The sequence below is a fragment of the Dama dama genome, chromosome 11, assembly GCF_033118175.1.
Source record: "Dama dama isolate Ldn47 chromosome 11, ASM3311817v1, whole genome shotgun sequence".
NCBI lineage: Eukaryota > Metazoa > Chordata > Mammalia > Artiodactyla > Cervidae > Dama > Dama dama.
Genome location: NC_083691.1, coordinates 6467456 through 6485873, shown reverse-complemented (window position 1 = coordinate 6485873; position 18418 = coordinate 6467456). Strand labels below are relative to the sequence as shown.

General features: G+C 45.3%; 2 protein-coding genes across 2 annotated transcripts in view; both read left to right on the top strand.

Moving 5' to 3' along the window:
* GPR107 (G protein-coupled receptor 107) overlaps window positions 1–18418 on the top strand; it is a 56724-nt gene that overhangs the window by 11615 nt on the left and 26691 nt on the right. Inside the window, exons 5-13 of the mRNA XM_061154408.1 lie at window positions 1003–1142; window positions 2718–2755; window positions 4322–4378; window positions 6965–7075; window positions 8339–8472; window positions 12703–12778; window positions 14382–14455; window positions 14848–14965; window positions 17101–17231. Coding sequence (XP_061010391.1) covers window positions 1003–1142; window positions 2718–2755; window positions 4322–4378; window positions 6965–7075; window positions 8339–8472; window positions 12703–12778; window positions 14382–14455; window positions 14848–14965; window positions 17101–17231 — 879 coding nt within the window. The remainder of the gene's footprint in view (window positions 1–1002; window positions 1143–2717; window positions 2756–4321; window positions 4379–6964; window positions 7076–8338; window positions 8473–12702; window positions 12779–14381; window positions 14456–14847; window positions 14966–17100; window positions 17232–18418) is intronic.
* LOC133064386 (large ribosomal subunit protein eL21-like) lies at window positions 7088–7666 on the top strand. Its single transcript, XM_061154410.1, has one exon. The coding sequence runs from the start codon at window positions 7147–7149 to the stop codon at window positions 7627–7629; it is 483 nt and encodes a 160-aa protein (XP_061010393.1). The 5' UTR covers window positions 7088–7146; the 3' UTR covers window positions 7630–7666.

Below are 18418 nucleotides of genomic sequence, written 5' to 3'. Positions count from 1 at the left end.
AATGCCAGTGATGGCCGCGCACCGGAGGGGCAGTAGGACGGAGGGGCCATGCTCGGGGGCAGCAAGGGAAGGCTGCAGAGGAGGGTTGGCGCAGCCAGCTTTCTCGTGAGGAGACTGCAGAGGACTAAGAAAGGGACGAGCATCCGGGCAAAGAGAACGTGTTACACCGAGGCAGAGTAGCATGCAGTAGCATGGCACGTGTTGAATGAAATGAGTGCGTTGTTTGCAGCCAGCTAAGGGGAGGAGAGGGAGGTTTCTGCCTGTCCTGTGCTGGACGTGCTCCCCTTGATACGTGCAATGGTGCCAGCTGAGGGCACGTGTCCACTCCGACATCAAAACTTGCAGGCCCCTCCTGAGGCGGGATGGGGTCAGTGGTCAAAACTGGGGTCTGGTCAGCAGGGAGAAGGGAGGAAATGCATTTTAGATGGGCTGCTAATCGTTTTCACTGCCCCTCACCTGCTCCCCGAGGCCTCATTTTAACACTTTACTGGGCTTTTTTTACCTCTTATTCCTTTTCCCTTGTGCATGAAATGCAGGAAAGATGGGGAAAGAATAGTCATTTCTCCTAATTCTCCATGTTAGAATAATCAGTAATTTATATTTCCTTCTAAACTTGTTTCCTAAGTCTAGAACATTTGATTTTAAAAATCCAGAGTCCTTTTATAATTTTATAAGCATCCATGTTCATTCAACTTCATCATCATCAGTTTGTTAAACACATTACACATACTTAGGGAGGAAATATGTACCTCAGAATCAAATGGTTGCTACAGACTCAAACTTTAGAGTGAGGCTGCCCCAGCTGCTGACTAGCTTACTACTCTTGGGCAAATTCTTTAACCTTTTAGCTTCCATTTCAGCATCTGTAAAATGCAGATAATAGAATCTGCATCATAGTTCATCATGGGACTGCCTGAGATGATGGCCTTAGAGCTGGAAATAACACCTAGCGGCCGTAAGCATTACTTTGAACTCTTTTTCTTCTGTCTTACTTGAATATAGAGTGAAAATAAGATCTCCACCAGAAGCTGGTACCCAGTTACCGAAGATCATCTTTACCAAGGATGAGAAGGTTGTTGGTCAGAACCGGGAGCCTGGTGTTGACCCTGTCTCAGCAGGCAGCCAGGCTCCAAAAGAACAAGGTAACTGTAAGGTAGACACTAGCCTTTCCTTCACTCCCTTGCTTCATAGATCCATTTTTGTTCCTACTTAAAAACAAACATGATTTTATTTAGCATTATATTATTTTTGAGGTGATATAAAAATGCATAACAAAGAAAAATGCAGGAAAGATGGGGAAAAAATAGTCATTTCTCCTTATTCTCCATGTTAGAATAATCTGTAATTTCTATTTCCTTCTAAACTTGTTTCCTAAGTCTAGAACATTTGATTTTAAAAATTCATAGTCATCTTATAATTTTATAAGCATCCCTGTTCACTCAACTTTAAAATTTTTTTATACTTATCAGATACCCCATTAAATGGATACTGTAATTTGCTTGGCATTTTCTCTTAAAGAGACATTGTTCCATTTCGATGCTATTATAAAGCATTGCTGCATCTTTATTTGTAGTTTTTATTTCATAATGTAGAACTTTTGTTTTAGGCTGAGTTCCAGGAACTGGAATTTTTGGTTCAAAGGATATGAATACTTTTGGGAACATTGATACATATTTTCATTCCTTTCCACATGAGTTGTGTGAATTTATATTCCTGTTGGGAAATATATAATGATAGCACCCATATCACCAGGTCCTAGCCAGCAGTGGGGTTTTGGTTGTGTTTTGTTTTTTAAATCCTAAAGTGAAAGGCAAAGGGGTGTCCTTGGTTTTGACATCACTCTTATTACTGAGATTGCACTTTTTCTCCCTATGTCGATTTACCAGTTTAGATTTATCACCTCTTTTATTGACCATCAGGTTTATCTAATAATTTATATGAATTCCTTTAAAGATAACTTTACTAGTTACAGTATTATTTATGTATTATTTTCTCAATTTGTCAAAGTTCTGATACACACTAAAAGACGTGCAGAAATGTTCCATGTGTGTGATGGTGTAGTTTCATGTATGTGCACCATCTTCTCCTTGTCTGGGTTCCTTGGGCTCACATGACCATTCCCTAGGCAGAAAATTTTCTTCCTTCTTTTAATTCTGAAACTCTCTCCCTTCCTAAATAGTTTGAGAGTCTCTTCCTCAGAAAGAATGACTTAAGTAAACATATGACACAGAGGCCCTCTCTTTTATTGAAAGAAGTTATTTGCAGTCTTTACACTCCTTGCCATGAGGAAAAAAGTATGCTTTATGCTAATAATATTTGCTATTTTTCTACATATGTAAATAAATCTCATACATATATATTTTAAACAGTGATCTGGTTTCAAGTGTCATTACTTAGAAAAAAAGAAAGTCATTTCATGTGGCATCTTTGGCAGTAACATACACTAGGTTATTTAGAGACGATTTCCTTTGTTGATGCTGAGTGTTGCCACTTATTAAATTGTGTTCATAATAGAACAAGTCCAATTTGCGGCTTCTACAGCTCAAGATTGTTTGGGGTTCTGAGGAGTTACAAGTTCGTAAGATGGCTTGTGGCCTCACCATTTTGTTTGTTTGAATTATTTGATATTCGATGAGCTAGAGTCTCATTAAGTGATAGTGTAATATACATATGAGCTGAATCATGCAATAATATCTTTTAAATGATTCTTCTTTTAGAAAGTGGAAAGTCTAAAAGAAGTACCGTGGATTCAAAGGTAAGAACTAACCCCAAACTGTGCTCTCAGCTTTTCCAGGTGTGTGTGTGCTCACACGCATGTAGGACTGTCCTTATATGTATGTATACATACACACATAGGTGCACACACGTACATCTGCATGCTCAGTCTACAGGCGGTTGCCTTCTGTTTGGGGAGAGAACTTGGACACTCTGAAATAATTTCAGAGTAAGACTGAGTGCTGAGTTATATAGCCCTTATGTGATAGAAGCTCAGATAGTGAGGGAAAAGGGAAGTGGGGTATCTGAGAGTTGTCTGGAGGGAGATGTCACCAGTGCTTGAAGCTTGGTGGATTGTTTGGGGAAGAAGATGAGAAGAAAGGGGCTGAAGACCATCATGAGCAAAGAGAAGAAAGGGGCTGAAGACCATCATGAGCAGAGAGCAGAAGTAGAAATAAACATTGACAAGTGCTGGGCACTGGCCTGTTGGAAGTAAAACATAACCTATATTTGGGACCAGAGAGAGAGATCTTAGATTATAGAGGGCCAGCAAATAGAAGGCATCAATGCACAGAAAACAGGAAGGCATCGTGTGTGCTTGGTTAGGATGGAATTGATCCAGAACGTGTTGAGGGAAAGTCGTCGTTCAGGAGGAACGTGCAGGGCAGCGGTGGAGAGGGGGTCGGGGACCTGAGCGCGACCGGGAGGAATGCTGTCGTAATCGTGCAGGTTTAGGGTGTTGAGCATCTGAGCCAGAACAGAGCTTCAGAATGTGGAGTAAGTAAGCAGCTGTCTTGGAAGCCAGGGTGGCGGGGAGAAGGGGAGAAGAGGAGAAGAGGAAGGTTGCTTTTTTACCCCCAGAGAGGTGGGGAATAGAAATAACAGAAGGATACGTGGGAAAGTTTTAGTTTGGGATATCTTGATATTTCAGTGATGGAGCATCCAGATGGCAGGGTTTTATTTTGTTTTATTGAAGTAAAACTGATACACTACAACTGTGTATATTTAAAGTGGCAGTTCCATAAGTTTTGACTTAACGTGCACCTGTGAAACCACCACCACAACACATCCGTCACCATAAAGGTTTCTCCTGCCGCTTTGTCACCCTCCTGTCCCTAGGTAGCCACTCATCTGTCACTATAGAGTCTCTCTTATTCAGTGTAATTATTTTAGGTTCATCTGCATTATTCCATGTCTCAGTAGTTCCTTCTTTTTGTTACTTAGCTTTAGTCCATTGTGCCAGTTGCAATACGTCAGTCATTTGACGTTGGGCATGGAGGCCAGGTGCTTGAGGTGTGGCCTGGGTTGGCATTTGTTGTCTCACTACAGCTGTAAGATTAGCGAGCTGCTCAGCGGGGAGCAGGGGGCTGTTAGAGCGACAGAAGAGATAACTGAGAAAAGGACCTGGGTAAAGGATTACCTTTTTTTGTGAAACAGGATTTCATTCATATTGAAAAGATGGTGAATTTCTTTTTCAGTGAGCTTTTGAAGACCAGTGAATTTAGGATTTTAGAAGAACATGTTTTAGAGCTTTTAAATTTTTATTTTTACTAACTTGCTTTTTCTGGTGGTCTCATCTAAAATAGGTTGTTAATGTCTTTTTTAGGCAACAGGAGAGAAATCCTTTTCTGTTCGTAATAATGATGGGGCAGTTTCATTCCAGGTACGTAATCTCTTTGAGTCAAGCTTTATAGAATTTATCTCTGCCATGTAAAAGGGTGAATTTTTAAAGAAACTTTGAATTTAGGAATAATAATTTGTATGTGCTGTGTGCCAGTCATTTGACTATAGTAACTCTCTCCGTAACAAACCTACAAGGTGGATCTTGTTATCCACCGCTTATCAAATCATGTATCTCTGAGAGAGAATAACTTTGTGTATGTCCAGTGTGAGCATCAAGGCCCGGTTTCCAACCCAGTTCTCCCTGGCTGTCCCCACAACTCTGCCTCTGATCATATGCTGCCTCTCATTCAGAGTGTGTCAGAAACCCAGAATTCTACACCTGAAAGGACGATTGTCATCTTTGGGTGATGTTGTCATTTCAGAGATGAGTTCAGTGAGACTCAGAGGCCTGAGGGACCTGCTCAGCTGTCACTGTCGTTAACTGCACATGAGTGCTCACGGCTGCACCACAACCTGTGTGTGGGGTGTTGGGTAGGACATTGAATTGATCTCAGAGCCCACATGCTAGGTGGTGACTTTGGACAACTCACTTAACCTCTGAACCGCACTCTTTAATCATCTAAAAATGAAAAATGATGACACCCATCTCATAGGATGGTTAGGTGTATCATTTTTAAAAAATAAAAGTGCTTTGTAAAGCACTGCACAAATAGTCTCTTATCATTAACTTGTAAAAACCACTCCTTCTTTTTCTAAGCAGTTTTTATTAACTGAGCTATCATTTACTTCAAGTGAAATGCACAGCTCCTGAGTGTGTGGTTCTGTCAATTCTGACAACGGCCTGCACCCCTGTAGCCCATGCTCAAGATTCTCTGTATTTGTACCACCTCTGAAAGGTCCCTGCATCTGCAGTTCTGAGTTCTCTCACCACAGATTCTTTTGCTAATCTAACAGTGTTGATGTTATTTAACTTTAGTAGCCATTGGTATTAACCGCTGACTGAGAGTTTGTGGGGTGCTCATCTGCTCTGAACCCTCAGCAGCTTCCCCTCGGTCTCACAGTAGAAGCCCAAGTCCTCCCGCTGGTCTCCAAGCCCACGTGGTCTGGCTGCTGTCGACTCTGACCTCAATTCCTGTTTCCTCCCCACATTCTATGTGTTACTGTGTTCCAGCCACACAGGCCACCTTGCTGCTCCTAGAGAAGAGAAAGCCTTGGCTTCTGCTCTGGCTGTACCCACTGGAGAGAAGCTTGTCCTCAGAGTCTGCGTGATTAATTTCTTCCTCCTTCAAGTCTTGGCTCGCATGTCACCTTTTCACCAATGCTTCCTCCAGTCGCACTGTTTTAAATGCAGCCCCCCCCCCCCACCTTTTCCCTTAATACTTCTTTCCAACATACAGCATACTGTTTATTTGTTACATTTATTGTCTCTGTCTCCCTTTAGAAGGTAACAATAAGGGCAGGGCTTTCTGTCTGCTTTATTGCTGCTCTGTGTGAAATTCCTCATCTGGGGCCTGGCCCTAGTAGTCTTCCTGTCAGTAATTACGGAGATGAATGAATGTATGAATGTCAGATGAATGAATGAATGTCAGATATCCTGCTAAGTACTTACACCTTACCATTGTCTCAGTTCATCCTCCCAGCAAGCTATGAAAGTAGGTACTGGTATTAGTCCCCTTTTACAGATGTCTCTTTTTTTCCCTTCCTTACAATTTTGAGGCACGGCACCTATAGAAGAGTGTATAGTACTTACTTTGAGGACAGATGACTGTCAGTAATCACCGTCGTAGTCCTCACCTGGTGCAGGAACTAGAGCAGTGCTCACCACGCCTGTGTCCCTCGGGTTCTTCTCAACTCTAGAGCAACTCCTGTCATGAAAGGTGTTACCATAACCATTTCCTTGCTTTTCTTCATCGTTCACCGCTTGTACATGTAGCCCTAAGCAGTATATTAATATTTTAGACTTATAGTAAAATGTTCCCTAGAATTGATCAAGGAGTCACATTCTGTGATTATATGTATGTGTGTATATGTATAAATAACATTTTTTGATTTACATTAAGCTTCATTTGAAAACATGAAATATGTTGAAAAACAAAAATCTCTTAACGTAGTATATGTAGCCTCTGTTACTGTTGTCTAAAATCGTACAGGTACATTTTGATGAGGAAATACTGGTCCGTTACTTTTTCAAGTACCAGAAGAACCTCCTTTCTTTTTTCGAAGTATTTTTTTACCTAAAGGGCAAAACAGTAATATGTGAGCTTGAAAGCTAGATAACCACATCTTAAGTTAGCTCTGCAGACTTTGGCAAAAACCCATCACTGATGGATAGATATGTGATAAAGGAAGTGTAGTAAAGTGTTAACTGTAGAGTCTAGGTAGTGGGTACATGTGTATTCACTGTATAAAACAGTCTACTTTTCTGTTAGCTTGAAAATCGTTGAAGTATTAGGAGGGTATCATAGAATAAGAAAATGTGTATTGGAACTCTGCTCTAGGAGAGTTTGATTAACTTAAGGAAATAGTCTGTTTTTTTCTGTTTGTAGTATTCATGATTTCTTTCTGAGATTTAAAAATTTAGCTGAGGATTTGGATATCCTTAAACTTTTTTCTTCTTCATTTTCAGTTTTTCTTTAACATCAGCACTGATGACCAAGAAGGCCTCTACAGTCTTTATTTTCATAAGTGTCTTAGAAGTGACGTTTGGTCTAATGACAAGTTTTCATTCAGCCTTGATGTGAGTACCATATGAAAGCTGCTCCAGCTTTCTTTTCGGCCGGAACCGCCATCTTCCAGTAATTCGCCAAAATGACCAACACAAAGGGAAAGAGGAGGGGCACCCGCTACATGTTCTCTAGGCCTTTTAGAAAACATGGAGTTGTTCCTTTGGCCACATACATGCGAATCTACAAGAAGGGTGATATTGTAGATATCAAGGGAATGGGTACTGTTCAAAAAGGAATGCCCCACAAATGTTACCATGGCAAAACTGGGAGAGTCTACAATGTTACCCAGCATGCTGTTGGCATCATTGTAAACAAACAAGTTAAGGGCAAGATTCTTGCCAAGAGAATTAATGTGCGTATCGAGCATATTAAGCACTCTAAGAGCCGAGATAGCTTCCTAAAACATGTGAAGGAAAATGATCAGAAAAAGAAGGAAGCCAAAGAGAAAGGGACTTGGGTTCAGCTGAAGTGCCAGCCTGCTCCACCCAGAGAAGCACACTTTGTGAGGACCAATGGAAAGGAACCTGAACTGTTGGAACCCATTCCCTATGAATTCATGGCCTGAAGGGTGTAAAAATAAAGACCTGGACTGTACAAATGTTTCTCTTAATTGAGTAGAGGTGTTGTGTCCAAATTCAGTGGGTGATGTCTTTTCAAATTTAGTGTTTTTTCTTCCTTAAAGATGTAAGATAGTTTGTTGTTCAGTATGCTCCATTTTTTAATAAATTGACAGATATTATTTATAAAAAAAAAAAAAAGAAAGCTGCTCCAGCTAGATGTTGTCAGCTGTGTAAAATGCAAGGTGGTTTTTTTCTTTCTAAGAGCAGTTTTAAGAACATTTAAGCAGAGTTAGAGAAAAACATGGCCAGAATAACATTTCTGCCAGTGGGCAACATACTTCAGCAGAGGATTCTTTAAAAGGAAATTTAAAGGATTTACATTAGGATGTGTTACACTTCAGCCTGTGCATTAAGAATGTGGTTGTTCGGACTTCCTCGGTGGTCCACTGGTTAAGACTCTGCACTAGCAAGGCAGGGGATGCAGGTTTGATCCCTGGTTCAGGGAACCAGGATCCCACATGCCTCAGGGTGCAGCCAAAAAAAAATGTGTCACAGTGTCTGTAAGTCATCTATAACTCTGTTTCTGAAAAGAATATTGTTGTTACCTTCTGGTACTCACTTTCGTGAGCTTCTGTGAAATAGCAGAGATTCCAAATTACTGAATATGGAATGATCTATTCCTGAAAAGTGAAAATAGCCTCATGTTGGTTTCAGATCGAGATCACAGAGAAGAATCCTGACAGCTACCTCTCAGCGGGAGAAATTCCTCTCCCCAAATTGTACATTTCCATGGCCTTCTTCTTCTTTCTCTCTGGGACCATCTGGATTCACATCCTTCGAAAACGACGGTAAATTATCACCTCCTCAAGCCCTTCAGCCCCCAGGGTTTGGGGATGTGTTTGTTTAATTTCACCTGTTGCTGTCTTCCAAACCAAGAGGCCTTGTCACTAGCAGTCCCATTCTCTTCAAAGGGCATCTTCCCCGAAACAAGGGGGACTCTGCAGAAGCCTTGATGAGGAAATACTGGTCCTTTACTTTTTCAAGTGTGGGAGGCCTTTGCATGCCATGATGTTTATTTACTTCCTATTGCTTGGTTTAAAAAGCAAATCCAAATATTTCAGTAATATACAATCGAAGTAAAACGTATAAGCAAAGTGTTTCCATAGCAAGGTGTGGAGAAGGAAATGGCAACCCACTGCAGTACTTTTACCTCGAAAATCCCATGGGTGGAGAAGCGTGGTAGGCTACAGTCCATGGGGTCACAAAGAGTCAGGCATGACTGAGCGACTTCACTTTCCATAGCGAGGACACCCCAGCTCAGGACTCGGAGTGAATGCATTGGTCCCATTCGGGGGCTGTTTGTCCTTAAGACAAGAGGAGTGACCGTGGCCCAGGGCCTGGTGCGAGCATGGAGCTGCTGTCGCGCTCTGAAGGCCCAGCGAGGTAGACACTGCCCTCCAGAGGCTCGAGAAAACCTCTTCAAAGCCCACCTGCCTGACTGATGGCCTTTCTCCTGAAACCCCCGAGGCTTTAACTTCCTCTTCTTGGTATTTGAGGGGAGCAGCAGCATATGAGTGGAACTAGTGATTAATTCTGTGTCCCTCCCACAAAGTGGAAACAAAATGCTAGTTTTCAGTTAAAGAATAGTGTGAAATGTTTGTTATAAAGCCCGTAAACTGTGTAAAGGATGGTATGGAAATATGGTATTATAATAAAGATTTAAATTCACACAATAAATGAGCACCACAAATGCCAGATGCCTTTTTCTCTGGAGCGGTGGGCCAGAAATGGAGACCTCTCTAAGCTCACGTGGCCTGCCTGTCTTCTGGCGGACATGGCTCGGCTTGGGTCCTGGGCTCTGTTGGGTGCGGTTTGCTGTTTCCTGTTTGTTGTAAATCTTTTCCACCCACTGGATGCAAAGAATGTCTTGTTTGCTTGTGAAGGACTCTACATAATCATGTTTGGACTGGAGATCGGGAAACCATTAATAAGAAAAAAAATCCTGCAAATTCAGGCTATAAAAGATGGTGGAGGGTGGTGTGTGTTTGTTTGTTTTTAAGAAGGTTTTGCTTTTACCTGTAGTAGACAAGTAAGAACTAGGTGTTGGAAACCTGGTTTTCAAATGTAAATGCTGACTGTTGTTGCTAGTGACTGCAGTGTGCCTGGCTTCACTCTATAAATCTCTTTTTCTTCAGCTGCAGAACTGGAACAGTCATAATCTGTCATGATCTGCCTTCCTCTCAAAGTCTTAGATCTTCAGATTTCTTGTGTGATTTCCCCTGAAATGATGTGTACAAGAGGGCTTTGCAAATCAGAGTGCTATGCACAGATGAGGCACATGCAAAATAGTTTGGCCAGATGTTCAGTGGTATTTTAATTTCCCTTTTTTTAGCGAGGCAATAGTCACTGTCACTGGTTCACTTTATATAAAACTGTAACGACAGTTTAAAATCTGTGGTTAAACGAGGCTGACCTGCTTCGGAAAGCATATCTTAAACTTCTTGTTGAAGTGTAGTGTAGATATAGAAATGTGTATTCTGGCTCTCTGCTCCACCCCCCACCCCCACCCCCATGTTTTTCCAGGAGTCTTGAGCCACGTGGGGTTGGTGATTCGAGTCACGTCACGGAAGTGACTCCAAGGCTGCCTTTCAGAGTCTCACAGCCCTTAGAGCTGGAGGGAACTGGGAGACTTGGGCCTTGTCTTGTTGAGGCCTCGAGAGGGGAGGTGAGGGCCACGGTTGGCGTCCCGGGTGCAGCTGGCCTGGGCCCACGTTGGTTTGCTGTGCTGTCGTGGCCCCGGAGCACGGGGAGCGGGGGAGCGAACACGGACAGCTGGCCTGCTTGGAGCTGCTCCCCGCCCAGCCAGGTGCTGGGTTGGGTGCCACTTCAACAGAGGTTTCTGAGGCCTCATGAGAGGAGGGCGGTCAGGGTAGAGCCCGGGTGTGAGCCCGGTCGCTGCCGCTCCAGAGCTCGAACTCTTGCCTGCCTTCACCTGCCGTCGACGCTGTCCCCGGGCTGCGGGTCAAGGGGGCCGGGCCGTGCGGGTGAGCCCAGCCCTTGCCGGCTCTGCAGCCTGGGTGAGTCTCGTGGCTATTGAGGACAGACAGACTCCTCTGGCCTTGATTTCCCTTTTGACCTTCAAGTAGGTAGGCCCTGGAGCAGGAAAGACCCAGGGAGGAAGCCAGCCCGGAAACCGGTGTGCGTCACTCACGACCCACCCTCCTTATCGTTCTGTGCAAGGCCCTCTCGTTCCACTTCCTGTCTCCTCTCTCGTTCCTTCCCACCCACGGCCAGCCGCCCAAATGTGTTTTGCTTGTGTTTTGGGGTATTTGTATATCTTGAACAAATCATGTTTATTGGTATTGAATGTATTTTTAATTTACATGAACTGTCCTGTCTGTAGGTATTGTTTTTGTACATTTTTCACTCGGTAACCTCCTCTTTAAGATGCAGACACATCGCTGTGTGTGCGCCCAGTTCATGGCTGTTCAGTTCCTCCATGTCATCCAGTGGGCGCCCCAATTCGCTCACCCGCCCCCTTCGTGGTGGACCCTTAGCTTGTCCTCATCTCCCTGCTCCCGCACACTGTCACCCGCCCTCCTGCCTGTCCCCAGATGGCTCGGGCAGCCTCTGAGGTTCATTCCGGAAGGAGGCGCCCTGGGTGTGGAGCGAGCGCTCCTTTAGTTTCGCTGAGCGCTGCCAGGTTGCTTCCTGGAGTGCCTGGGCCCACACAGGCGCCAGCACTGATGCCTGAAAGGTGCCTCGTTTTCTCTGGCGGGTCTCTGATTATCGGTGATAAGAATTACCTTTGCAGAGACATGTTAGCCTTTTGGGCTTCCCCGTGTGACTGCCTGTATTTGCATTATTCTTCTGTCGGTTTTCTGTCTGTCCCTGGTGCTTGAGTTCCTTGCACATTTGAATCTTAGTCCCTCGTATGTCTTAAGACATTGCAGATTTCTTTTCCCAGTTGAATTGTTGAGGAAAAATCTTTCACATTAATGGAGTCGAGGCCATGTAATTGTAGTCTTCTGGGTCCTGCCTCGTGGATCCTGAGAGGCCCATTCCTACTCCAGATCACAAAATGTGTATTTTCTGTTTAGCAGCAAAATCCCCCTGGGGTATAGGTAAGTGTGAAGCTGAGGTCAGCTTTTCTCATTTATTATATAGGTTTGAGCTGAGTTCCCCCCACCTCCAGTGCCAGTTATTAAGCAGTTATTAAGCATCCACTGACTCGGTGTCACCTTAAATATTAAGCTTCCATACATGCACAAATCCATCTCTGAGCTTTCTAGTCTGTTCTGTTGGCTTACTTCTCTGATGCTCACTGTTCCCCATTTTTTAACTGCTGCATCTTTGCAGATTGTCTTGATATCAGAGAGTGGGAATCCCCCGTCGCTCTTACTTGAGTCTTTGCTTTTTTTCATAGGGTTTAAAACTTCTTCTGTCATGGTTTTGTGTGTCTCATAGGTTAACTCCTAGGGCGAGGCGGGAAGGGGTAGAAGAATCGAATGCCTGGCAGCCTGAGGGTGGACTAGTGCCCGTGGAGGAGGTGGGGGGAGTGGGTGCTGTGTTTCACTGGCCTGGTGTGTTTGGCACGTTCCAGCCTTGAGGGGACAGAGAGGGACCCTGTCTTTGACCATCCCTGCTACCTAGCACCATGCCCACCTCTCCTCTGGGCTAGCGATTTCCCCTAGAGCTGTGCCCAGTCACCTCTGCCTTCTTGGGGATTTTGTGCCATTTTCATAGATCCATCTGCCTCTTTCTTGCCTCTGTGGGCTTTTCAGGGTGGTTTCCGTAGAGGAAACGGGCAGCCTGTTTAGATTTCCATCTTATCAGTCCTGGGAACCCATTGTGCGTAACTTGGCTCCATTCACAGAGTTGGATTACATGGTAGAGGCAGCTTGGGACTCCATTCCACGGCCTCTCTGCTGGCAGCAACCACTTTTTTAAAAACCTCTGTGTTTGTGGTTTGCTTAGATCATACTTGTGGCTTCCTTATAAATATATGATGGGTGGAGCTTCGGCTGTCCTTTGGGAGTGTGAAATTGTCCTTAAATTCTTTTCTCTCTGTTTTATAGGAATGATGTATTTAAAATTCACTGGCTGATGGCTGCCCTTCCTTTCACCAAGTCTCTTTCCTTGGTGTTCCATGCAGTACGTATTTGTGTTTTGGGGTCATTTATGAAACGAAATGCCTGTACTATCAGGGAAAATAAGTTGGAAGACAGGCTACATCAAACAAAAGATAAAAGAATACCTTTGCCATGAAGCCTCTTTTGGTCCGGGAAGGGCTGGTCATGGGATAAATCATCATAGCCTCCCTAGTGATAGACTTAAGACATCTTTAGATATTATCTACAGACTCAGAGTTTTCTCTTGTAGGTGTTTTATTTTTTCACCCTCCTAATCATTTCTTGAGATTAGAGGGCCACCTGATGAATTGTTGCAACAGCTTCCTTTATTTTTTGAAATATTCCCCCACATTCCCATTTGATTTGAAATTCACTGTTAGCATACTTGTTTGAGAGGAAACTGACGCTCTAAAGATTGAGGCATAAGAATTGAGTCAAGCTCTGAATATTTAGTGCCAATGCAGACTGAAATGAGCCAGGCCGTGGGAGACAATCACAGCTTCCCCACTTTGTAGTCCTGCGAGATATCCGTGGGCCCCATCTGTAAGGGTGACAGTCTCCAGACTCTCTCAGGAGCCTACTGCCCTTAAAAATGTTGTCCTAGAAAAAGTAATAATGTATCCAGTTGTAGTTTCAAGAAATGACGATTATTTGGCTAGTTTCCCATTTGGATTAAGGTGAAAAGATTCCTTCTGGAATCATGCAGATAATGAGTCATAGGATTCTTGGGTCACTTTCATATCCAGACAGCCACGTGCAGAGGAATGAAAGATGCATGAAGGAACTGATGTCAGCTTTGGGCATCCTGCCTGTAAACATTTGGGGCACTACTGAAGCTGGCCACTTTAGTAAAAATTCATCAGTAGCTTCAGGTAGCTCTAAATTTACAGGTTTGGTTTTTTTTCCCCAAAGAAAATAGAGTTGAAGCTTGGTGATTCCACATAGGTTTTTTAACTGGGTATTAACTGAGTATTATGTAAGCAGCAAGGCTATGAGAGAGAAAGCTGTTGCCTGGGATTGAAAAGACCTGTGACATTTGGAGGATTCTTTTTTTTTTTATTTTGGTTTTTTACATCTTTACTTTTATATATTAATTCACTAATTAGGCATTTAGTACCGCTTGTGGAATCTCAGTTCCCCTGGCCAAGGATTGAACCTGGGACCCAGCAGTGAAAACCTGGAATCCTAACCACCAAGGGACTCCCTTGGAGATTTCTTTCAAGAAGAGAATGGGCAGCCATTTGCCAGAATGAATCATCTGCCTCAAGAGAGCGACCTTGGGACTTCCTTGCTGGTACAGAGGTTAAGACTCCATGCTTCAAATGCAGGGGCTGCACGTTCGATCCCTGGTCAGGGTCTAAGATCCCACATGCTATGCAGTGGGGCCAAAAAAGAAAAGAGAGGGACCTGGACTAGGTGTTAGTGATGTGGAACCCTTTTGCCTAGTTTCTCAAGCTCCCTGCCATTCGCAGGGCGCTCAACACGCTTCACTGTGCATCCGAAAGTGCAGTGTTAGGGAGTGGGGTGAGTGTCCCCATCACAAGGGCCTCTGGTGGCATTTCCTGTCCAGCTGTGTGTAAGGCGTTGGTAGACGGCCTTTCTAAAATGTACTTGTTTTCTTGCAGATCGACTACCACTACATCTCCTCCCAGGGCTTCCCGATCGAAGGGTGGGCTGTGGTGTACTACATCACTCACCTGTGAGTACTGAGAGTGCCTCGGGAAGTACCCGTCCTGTGGCGGAATGGCTGGGCAAGGTGGGGGAGCTGAGCTAGCCAGAGACCTGCCTCAGGGCGAGGGAGATGGCGCCGCCCTCCCAGGGCAGCCGTGTGGCACGTGGATGGCTGTCCTGACTGGAAAACTTGGGGCTGTCAGTATGCTCCCGAAGGAGTCCCCCCACCACAACAATGGGCCGTGCAGCTAACTATTTGTGTGCCAGAAAAAAAGCGCTGTTCACTGACGTGCGTCCCCTCCATCTGGCCATCTGTCTTTTGGAGGAAGTGCGTGAAATCACAGAATGAGCTGTAGACTGTGACTCAGAATGAAAGGCTAAAGATACTCTCTGATGTCTGTTCGTTCTTCCTTTTTGCAGCCTGAAGGGGGCGCTGCTGTTCATCACCATCGCACTCATTGGCACTGGCTGGGCTTTCATTAAGCACATCCTTTCTGATAAAGACAAGAAGGTCTTCATGGTGGTCATCCCGCTGCAGGTAAAGGGTCCCCAGCCCTGCTCGTCCGCCTCCTCCTGAGCCTTTGCTGGGCTTAGCTCCAGGCCTGTCTGGGGAGAGGGAGTTGGGTCTCCCGGAAACCCCTCTCCTCTGCCTTTGGGGCTGAAGCCTGGGCTTGTCTTTCTGGATTCTGATGGGCCTAGATCTCAGGTTCTTGCACTGGGAGATGCTCCACCATCCACCATCTTTAAACAGCATATGACCAGGGAGCTGCTGAGAAGTTAGGGACACATACTGCCTCTTTTCTGCATCTGACAGTCCTCTTGGCAGAGAAGCTTGGCTACACCGTGACTTGGTTAACGATTTCTTTTTGTTCTGGCCATGCTGCTCGGCTTGCAGAATCTCAGTTCTCCAACCAGGGATTGAACCTGGACCGTGACAGTGAAAGCACTAAGTCCTAACCACTGGACGGCCAGGAGATTCCCAGCAAATTATTGTAAAATGCGAATGACACCAGTGAGTTTCCACAAGGTAGAATATGAGACATTGGGGCAAACCTGTATTAAGTGCTTCATGTGTTTGGGACCTTGGACTGAGGCCAACTTTATAAGACTGTGAGCTGTTCAGGAGAGGAACTTTGTCTTAAGTGTAGCAGTCTTATTGGAGGTAGAGCCTGGATGTAAAGGGTGCATGATACACAGATCCTAGCAGGACACACAGCTTCTCAGCTCTGCTTGACCAGAGAGCATCTGTTTGATAAAGTCGTTCTTGTCCGTGATCATTTGGAGCCCAGTGCAAGTGTGGCAGGTGAGGATTGGAACGGTGCCAATTCCCAGGACCCAGGTCAGCCCACTCACCTGGTGATTGATGGTTTGGCAATGTTTGTGGCAAAACCATCTTCACTTTCAATCATAAGAGACATGTATTAGTGCCAGGTAAATGGTATAGACCAGTTGCTGTCGGTTTCCAACGAGAGAGTATTCACTTCAATTCGAATGATCTGGAAGAGCTGTCTGGTGGAGATGGGCATGGCCTAGATTTTAAGGACAGACACGTGATAGAGGCAAATGTGACGTTACCGTCGGGCGAGCGGGAGAGGCTGAGGCACTGGATGGGTCTTGGCTGTTGAGCCACCACGGCCACTTCTCTGGCAGGTAGGGTTCTCCATCCTGCCAAGGTCTCAAGAGCTGGGAGGCGGTGGCCGGGGTCCTCCTGCCCTGTCTCCCCCTCCCTCCCCTTCAGCCCCACTCTTCTTCACGCAGTCCGGAGTAACATAATGGAGGCTCTTCCCAGCTTTCCCTCTTCTGTTCCCCAGAAGGAACAAAAACACAAGGTTACATGGCAGGTCACTCTGGGGAAGCAAGGCCATTTAGACAATCAAATATAAGGAAGTTATGAGTATTTAAATGTAAGGGCTGGTCTGGGAAGTCCTTGAACATCAGCCTTGACAAGTTGAAACTGTTTCCTTTTGGTCATGGGAGCCACTGCACATTCCTGAGTAGGGAGTGAACGTGTAAAAACGGTGTTTCAGGACCACTGTTGGCGCTTGGTTCCACACCAGCGCTTCTGGGAACATCTTGTGCCTTGTGTCCAGAGTGTGAACTGAGGGCAGGATGGAATGAAGCTGTCTATTTCCCGTTTCTTCGTAGACAGAGCCACAGGTGCAGACCTTTACCGTGGACTGGGTTGTTGGAGGAGTCCAGAGGCTGGGTGTCAGTGGGAGACTGAAATTTCAGGCTAAGTTTTGCATGTGTATTAAGTGTGGCCTCAGTGATGATTTAACGGATATGTCCTAGACGGAAAGAGAAACTACCCTTTCCAAAGTCTCAGCACGACAGGTTTCCCAGTTTTGTGGAAATACGGAGAATTCCCTGTAGAGCAGTGAAGCACAGTGTTTGGGACCACGGACTTTGCCTGGAGTAGAGGTGGGACCCCTGCTTTCTCACCTAGTGATAATCTTCAAAAAAGTAGTTCATCAGTTGTGTTTCTCTTGTGCTTAGAGGTGTCACAGGTTTTAAACTGTTGCCCTCTGTCTGACCAGCTGAGGGACTTTTCGTAACATGCTAATTGCTTAACGCAGGATGGAGCACACACAGCCCGGCCTGTAGGCCCGGGTGTCCACCGCCCCCCCTGGGGCTGTGTCGCACAGATCTGTGCATGCTCCTCCTGTCCCGCAGGTGCTGGCCAACGTGGCCTACATCATCATAGAGTCCACCGAGGAGGGGGCGACGGAGTACGGCCTGTGGAAGGACTCCCTGTTTCTCGTTGACCTGCTGTGCTGCGGCGCCATCCTCTTCCCCGTGGTGTGGTGAGTGCCCCCGCGCCGCGGGCGTGTCCGTCCAGCCTGGTCAGAGTCCCCCGGGGCACACAGCAGCTTCCTGGGTCCCAGACTGACCTGAGTTAGTCTCCAGGCCGGGCCATGGAGTTTGTGTCTCTGTTAGGTTCCCCAGGGGACTGCAGTAGCCCTCCCCTGGCACCGACTTTTAGCACTTCAGATGCTGGAGAAGGGTTTGGAGACGAGAACTCAGTAGCAACATAAAACAGCCATGTGGATTTGAAGGAAAGGGAGTTGAAGAAAGCCTGCAGATAGCCTCTTCTTGCCAAGTTAGATAGAAAATGAGGAAGTACATCAACATAAAACTAGCAGTAGTTCTCAGCTCATAAACGTAGATGTCATCAGATGGGTTCGCTTTGTTCCTGGAATTGGCAGCCTTTAGATGCATATACTGTGCTTTGACTGTGTGTAAAGACATGTTAGTCAGTGCCAAGTCAGTGATTGATGAGGAAGAACATCCTCCTTAGAGCTCATCCAAGTGAAGGAAATTCTTGTTTTGGTAGGAAGTAAGAAAGAAAGTAGCGAAAGAAAGGCTCACAGAAATCAGACACTTGCCCTCGTTATGATCTAGTTCTGTGGCCACTTGAAAGCAATCAGTTCTTTTGGAATAAAGTTTTAAAAAATAGACTTAGGGGTCTTCTCTTAGAAGTGAGGTGTTCCCATACTGCAGTGCCCCTCACAGTGAATTAGTATTTTTAGGCTCCTGGGGTTGATGGGGTCATTCGTTATTCTGTTTATTTAGAACGTGGTGTCAGTGGAGGGTAATCCTCGTTTCAGTTAGTCAGATTCACTTTTTTACAATTTATTGGGGTGTGCTGGATGTCAGTTGCCGCATGCGGGCTCTTAGTTGCGGCACTTGGGATCTAGTTTCCTGACCAAGGATCAAGGCTGGGCCTCTGCATTTGGAGCACAGAGTCTTAACTGCTGGACCACCGAGGAAGTCCCGAGCATGTTAGATTCACTCTTAACCTAACTCGTACATCACACATGTTCACATATCCCTTCAGCAGACAGCTGCCTGCAGAGGAGAAAGCACAAATGAGTCTTCTTAGTCTCCACAACCGCCCCATATCCTGTTCAGGAATAGCGACCCAGACATTTGAAACAGGACGACCAACGTCTCCAGTTGGAAAGAGCGTCTTACTACTAGGGAACAGAGC